The sequence below is a fragment of the Sorex araneus genome, chromosome X (genome assembly GCF_027595985.1).
Source record: "Sorex araneus isolate mSorAra2 chromosome X, mSorAra2.pri, whole genome shotgun sequence".
Classification (NCBI taxonomy): Eukaryota; Metazoa; Chordata; class Mammalia; order Eulipotyphla; family Soricidae; genus Sorex; species Sorex araneus.
Window position 1 is genome coordinate 318,044,805 of NC_073313.1, and position 7,385 is coordinate 318,052,189.

The following is a 7,385-nucleotide window of genomic DNA, read 5'->3' on the forward strand; positions in this document are numbered from 1 at the left end:
TGGATTTTAGAGGCATTTTAGCCCCTGGAGAGTCTTTGGTGGCTGCCTGAGGCTTTCCTTTGTCTGACCTCAGGCTGCATATAGGAGCTACACTCCTACTCAGTCTGTGGCTCCACCCTGTGCATCTTGGGGGAACCGCTTTTTCATTTTCACAAAATATATTAGCTGGGAGATGCCCTGCTTGTCACTTCTGGGAATTTACAACTATAAGTCCAAACCATAAGTAATCTAAAACAGATTACAGTAAAAGCTTTCCATGTTGTACATGGCATTTCAAGCACATCTTGTATTCTCTTAGAATTGCTGCATGAGGCAAGAAGAGTAGTCATGATTGTATCCATTTCAGAGATTCAGAAATGGAGGCACAGAGGCGCTGGCTGGTTTGCCTAAAGACCGCAGTCACGAGTCAGCAGAACTAGTCTGCACCATCTGCTTTCACCTCAGTGCCCAGCATTATCCCTGAGAGAAACCCTAGTACCCAGCTCAAGGGCCCTCCACCAGTCCTAGAAGTCTGCTACTCCAAGGACACATAATTCTGCTCATCCAGGGGCTCTGAGTGACCAGATTCAGAGAGAACTGAATGTACCTGGTGCACTACATGTCCCAGTACCACTCACCCTCACTCAGACATCAGCTACAGCCCTGTTTGTACATGGACACTGAAAGGACTCCTGGACCTAATTCCTACATGCCTGCTTCCCACACCGGTAAGAAACCAGTCCCTGGACACCAGCAGAGAGTCCAAGATTTCTACTCAACTCCAATACTCTCTACTGGCATCAGACTCCAGCAGCCAAGAATCCAGTCTCGGCTAAGAGCTCAGATCTCATGTATTTGGACAAAAAGCTGCCCTTTGGAGGCTACCCTTTGGAGGCCTTAATTTCAATTGATTTGCCAGAGCAACTCACAGAACTTGGAAAAACCATTTACTTACTGGATCAGTGCTGTGACTTCTTTGACTTCCCTCAAAGAAGAATAAACAAATCCTTTGCTAGAGGAATAGAAGCCAAGAGTGAGGTCCTAGCAAAGGCACTCCTGCCCTTTTGGCCCTGGAAGTGTTCAGGTCAGCAGGAAGCTCTGAATCTTCTGGGTGGGTGTGGAGCTTCCATTACTTAGGTATGACAGCTAAAACCACAAGCCATTGGCAACCAATCTAAGTCTCCAGTCTCTCTCGCTACCAAAGGTCAAAGGTGAAACTAGAAATCCCAACTGTCCAGTTGCAGAGCTGGTTCTTCTGGTACCCAGTTCCATCCTTAGGTGCTTCTGTGAGTCCCCTATTTCATATAATGAAATATACCTTTTTCCCTCTCAACACTCACAAAAGGACAAGTGGGGCTGAAAGCTCTAAATCAGACAGCACAGAGCCAGGTATAGTCCCTGAATATCACTGGGTGTGGTGGAAAACAAAACAAAAAACTTAATCCTCACTTCTTGCTATCATCTAATACTCAACCCACATTTAAATCTACCCAACTGACCTGTGTTTTTAATTTAATAAAGTATATTAGCACACCACCAGATAAGAAATAGCAGAGTGCATTTTCTGCAGTGTGGGTCTTAAAATTCCATCTCAGACACCCCAGTACCATGCTATGATCTGCTCTAAACACTGTCTGAGGTGACCCAAAATTTAAGATAAATAAATAAAATAGCTCTTATCAAATGCATATAACTACACCTTGGGGTATCACTAATGAAGTACCTTTCTGTGTGCCATCATTAAAGAATCCTTATTTCTTTCCATTCTTTAGGCTTTCTGGAGCAGGGCCTGATGGTCAAGGATACAAAGAGGCTGTGGAAGCATTACATCAAGACCGTGCATTTCAAGCTAGATGTGCTGTCCCTGGTTCCCACGGACCTGGCTTATTTAAAGCTGGGAATGAATTTCCCAGAACTAAGGTTCAACCGTCTACTGAGATTCCCCCGGCTCTTTGAATTCTTTGACAGGACAGAGACAAGGACCAACTATCCCAATATGTTCAGAATTGGGAACTTGGTGTTGTATATTCTCATCATCATCCACTGGAATGCCTGCATCTACTTTGCCATTTCCAAGTCCATTGGTTTTGGGACAGATTCCTGGGTTTATCCAAATGTCTCGAACCCAGAGTATGGGCGCCTCTCCAGGAAGTATATTTACAGTCTCTACTGGTCCACCTTGACCCTGACCACCATTGGGGAGACTCCACCCCCTGTGAAAGATGAGGAGTATCTCTTCGTCGTCATCGACTTCCTGGTGGGCGTTCTTATCTTTGCCACCATCGTGGGCAATGTGGGCTCCATGATCTCCAACATGAACGCTTCCCGGGCTGAGTTCCAGGCCAAGATCGACTCCATCAAACAGTACATGCAGTTCCGCAAGGTGACAAAGGACTTAGAAACACGGGTCATCCGCTGGTTTGACTACCTGTGGGCCAACAGGAAGACGGTAGATGAGAAGGAGGTGCTCAAGAACCTTCCAGACAAGCTGAAGGCTGAGATCGCCATCAACGTTCACCTGGACACACTGAGAAAGGTGCGGATCTTCCAGGACTGTGAGGCAGGGCTGCTGGTAGAGCTTGTGCTGAAGTTGCGACCCGCTGTGTTCAGCCCTGGGGATTACATCTGCAAGAAGGGGGACATTGGACGGGAGATGTACATCATCAAGGAGGGCAAGCTGGCTGTGGTGGCTGATGATGGCATCACTCAGTTTGTGGTGCTCAGTGATGGGAGCTACTTTGGGGAGATCAGCATCTTAAACATCAAAGGGAGCAAGTCGGGGAACCGCAGGACAGCTAACATCAGGAGCATTGGCTACTCAGACCTGTTCTGCCTCTCCAAGGATGACCTGATGGAGGCTCTCACTGAGTACCCTGAAGCCAAGAAGGCCCTGGAGGAAAAAGGACGGCAGATCCTGATGAAGGACAATCTGATCGATGAAGAACTGGCCAGAGCTGGCGAGGACCCCCAGAACATCGAGGAGAAAGTGGAGCATCTGGAATCCTCCCTAGATATCCTGCAGACCAGGTTTGCACGGCTCCTGGCTGAATACAATGCCTCACAGATGAAACTGAAGCAACGTCTCAGCCATCTGGAAATGCAGGTGAAGACAGGTGGGAGGGAGCTTCAGTCCAATGGGGAGGCGCCTGCTGCGGAAACAGAGACTGCAGAACAATGAAAAGGCGCATCTGTTTCACCAGGGCAAGGTCAGCCTGCACAATGCCATGAGCTGAGGCCAAACAGCCCAAGACTTGGTCAGGCTCCCAGCTCTCCTCACCTTTTGCAAGATGTGTGGCCTATGGAGAAATGGTTTCCTCTTTTAGAAAGCAGGACTCAATATCGCTCCCAGATAAGTGACAAGTTATGTGGGGTTTGTGTGAAAGTGTGGATGTAGCCAGGCATGGTTAAATGAGGTGCTCCCCCAAGTATGTGCAAGTGTAGGCACAGAACACTTTTAGGCATGAGGAATTTTTTAATTTGGGTTTTATTTTCTCACAGGAAGGCAATGTAGCACCACCACCCCCTTCCCCCCACACCTCATCCAACACCTACTGATAAGGGAAATATAACAGAAGTTGAAAATATGACCTGGTAATTCAAATTCAGCCTTACATGACAGATTCTGGGAAGAGTTTTGACTCTGGTATCTCTTCATATGTTTATCCAAGCCTGAGCCCCCATGGCCTTTGGAAACTCTTTGGAGTCACTTCAGATCTGTGGGGCAAATCCAGAACTCCCTGGTGTCTGCTGCCATGAGACAGGCCTCTGCCCTCACTGGAGGGATTCAGGGGCCTCTATGTCCAAGTCTTAGGCAGTCCCTCTCAATGTGGGTGGAGGACGAGAGCTTGTTCAGGGAAACCGTTGCAAGCTGGATGTTGGGATGAGGTCCTAAGCCAAGCAAAGCCCACAAGTACTTGTTGAAAGTGAGACCCTTAGACCCTAACTTTTTGTGAATAGCCTCTTCACCCCAGAAATGAAGGGACTTTCACTGTCTCTTACAATGGTCTCTTGAATCTAGAGAGCTTAGCTAGTCATTAAAGTATGCCAAGGGTACAACCTAGATTTCTTCCAACCTAGTAAATAGAACCCCATTAATATTTACAAGGTGTTTGTATATTCACTTTCCTTGACTGTGAGAAGTGACCAGGGTGATCCAGTTTTTGCTACACTGTATTATGAATCACCCAAAGAAAAGTCACTCTCCAACATACAGATTTTCCTTCTTCTCAGTTTTCCTTCTTTCCCTCTTCTCTTTTCTGCATTCTCCTTCCCTGTCTGTCCTCCTTCCCCTCTTTCTTCTTCTGTCTCCTTCTCTGACAAAACGCTCGCCTGGGTGTTGCCAGTTTGGACATGTCTGTGACCTCATGTTAAAGTCCTTTAGCTATGTGACTGGACCCTAATGTAGTTGATACAACAGGTGCTGCATTTTTGTCTAAGGATGTTGCATTTATATGGGTTCTTTCTGTTTATTCTGAATCGCTTCGCCATTTTAACTTTTTAAAATGAATTTAAAGGGTCTATTAGAGGAAGAAATTATCTAAACTCATAACAGCAAAATATTAACTAGTGATGTATTCTCAAAATGCACATATTTTAAAAGCCTTAACTATTATGCCTACATTCATATTTGCACAGGAAAAATAAAGACCTGGGTGACTAAAGACAAATGACTCCAGCTTCAGATTTTTTGTTTTGTGTTGTTTTTTGGCTAAACTTGTCGTGCTCAGAAGTTGCTCCTGACTCTGTACTCAGGAATCAGTCCTGGCACACTCCCTGGACTATATGGGATGCCAGGGATCAAATTCGGATCATCCACATGCAAGGCAAATAACCTACCTGTTGTACTATCACTCTAGCCCCTGATTCAGATTTTATTATAAGGAAAGAGTCAGTCTGAGGGTCATTTCTAGAGTCTGAATGTAATTTAGACTCTAGACATTTCTAGATGTCTAGAGTCATTTTTAAAGTTTGGTTTTCTTAGAGTAATAGAGGCTGTTCCCTACTCCAGGGGAGGAGATGTACCTGGCCAAAATGTGACAAGATGTAGCAAAAGCCTCAACACTTGACAGTGATAGATCATTAAAAGACAGGGAATGTGTTCTGGGCAGCATGCTGAACCCTTGTGTCATTTGTGGTGTCATTTGTCCAGGGTCACTGGAAGGTATTTAAGCATTTCAGAAGGCACACCTCCGTAGGAGATGGGAGCAGCTGGGATAAGTACAGCCCCAGCTTTACCCACTGATTATGCCCAACGAGCATGTATGTTAGAATTCAGGCTTCCATGCATCGGGCACCCTATTCCAGATGTACCCAAAGCTATTCTACCTGTCTAAACCTGAATTTTATCACTTGAAAAAATGGAAATTAGAGCCAGTACAGGAGGGAAGGTACGTATATATGGCTGCAGTGGTATCAATCCTTGTTTGACTCCCAGTATCACATCTGGTCCCCTGAGCACCGCTGCATCACAACCAAGCACAGAACCAGAAATAGTTCCTGAGTACTACTGGGGGTGGCTCACAAACCCAGAATAGGAAAGAAAAGTGGGCTTAATGCTGATACTCTCAAAGAGTTGTGAATCAGCCTTTCAGTAAGACTGTGGAGGTGGAGACAGTGTGTTAGATTCCTTGGGTACAGGAAACCCTATAGTGTTTTCCTGGAGAAATAAATGAATAAAGTTTCCTCTAGCCCACTTGAAACTTCTAAAAGTACTGGTAAATTACATTTTATTGCATCTGAGACTGGGTTTGTGGTCTTCAGGTCACTGTAACTGGAGGCCCTGCATTCTCTACACTGGGGTGGCCATGCTGGGAGACAGCTACTTTGTTGTTTGTGGTGTGTGTGGGGTGTGTGTGTGTGTGTGTGTGTGTGTGTAAAGAGTCCTGGATGGGCAAGAGTTAGTTCAGTGGATAAGGTGCCCTCCTTGCAATGCAGCTGATCCTTGTTTCAACCCCAGTACCACATGACATCATTCTTCCAAGTACCACCATGGGTCACTACTAAACACAGAGCCAAGAATAGGCCTTAAGCACCTGTGGTTAGGCGCAAACCCACCCCAACCCCTGACCTGGCCCAATAGAAAGTCCCCTGGAAGAGGAAAAAGATGGGAATAAGGGAGGGCTGGAGTGATAGCACAGGGGTTGGGCGTTCCTCTTTCACGTGGCCAACCCGTGTTCGATTCCTCCACCCGGCAAGCTACTGAGAGTATGGAGCCCGCACGGCAGAGCCTGGCAAGCTACCCATGCATATTGGATATGCCAAAAACAGTAACAATAAGTCTCTCAATGAGAGACGTTATTGGTGCCCGCTCGAACAAATCTATGAGCAACGGGATGACAGTGATTACAGTGATGAGCCAATGCAGCTTTCATTGGAATTCTAGAAAGGTGGGAAGTGGCAGGATCAAAGACAAGGGGGCAGAAACTGACTTTATGCAAATCAGGATGGCAAAGGTTTCAGTGCTTGAAGCTTGAGCACTGACAGACCACAAGGAATCAGGTGGAAGGACATCTTGGTGATAGCAGATACAGAGTGTCTGAAAGTACTTCTGAGAGAGCAGGGTGCAGCCAAAGAGAAGCCTGCTCAATCCCCGTGAAACATTCCCCAAAGACCTGCGCTACCAACCCTCAGGTTCAAGCAGGACCAGGGATACAATAACAACTACTCTATCCGGCTAATGTGGGTCCATCTCAGACACTTTTGCCAGGATTTTTATCAAATAGAAGCTGAAGCAGTTCCTTCTCTAGGATTCAGGGCTAACCAGGATACCACAAGAATGTACAAGAATGAAGAGTTGAGATGCAAATAGTGATGAACTAAATAAGTGAAACATGCCTCTTTCAAGTGCAGAGAAGAATTTTTTCCAGTCAAACTGAAGCTGCTCTGACTCGAGACATAGCAATTCTCCTTCCAGCTCCACATTGTAGGAACACCACAGGAGTTCCAGAGGTATACAGATGTTTACAGCAACGTTGATAGTTTTGTTTTTAAAAACTAAAGAGGAGATGGTACAGGAAAGATAGCATAGAGGTTAGGGTACTTGCCTTTCACGTGGCCAACTCTGGTTTGAATCTCCAGCACCACATATAGTCCCCTGAGCACCATCAGAGATCACTCCTGAGTAGCCAGGAATAGCACCTGACCACTGCCTAGTGTGACTCAAAAACCACAAAAGAAATATATTTTATATAGGAATGGCTAGATACTGACAATGTTTGAGCAGATATGAAATATCTGATAAGAGATAAATAAGCAGATAAGAGCTTTCATTCTTTACAGGTAAACTCAAAGTGGAACAGTTCCTTCTATAGACAGCTTGGTGTATTTTATAAAATTAACAATACTTACATATGATTCCATGAAATATTCCTAGGCATCTACCCATTATAATAAAAACATTCTGACAT

At 45.5% G+C, this 7,385-nt stretch overlaps 1 protein-coding gene across 1 annotated transcript in view; it reads left to right on the forward strand.

The window, feature by feature from the left end:
- CNGA3 (cyclic nucleotide gated channel subunit alpha 3) overlaps window positions 1–4,520 on the forward strand; it is a 47,154-nt gene extending 42,634 nt beyond the window's left edge. Inside the window, exon 9 of the mRNA XM_004609292.2 lies at window positions 1,752–4,520. Within this exon, the coding sequence (XP_004609349.2) occupies window positions 1,752–3,157 (1,406 nt within the window). The 3' untranslated portion in view covers window positions 3,158–4,520. The remainder of the gene's footprint in view (window positions 1–1,751) is intronic.
- Window positions 4,521–7,385: the final 2,865 nt, after the last annotated feature.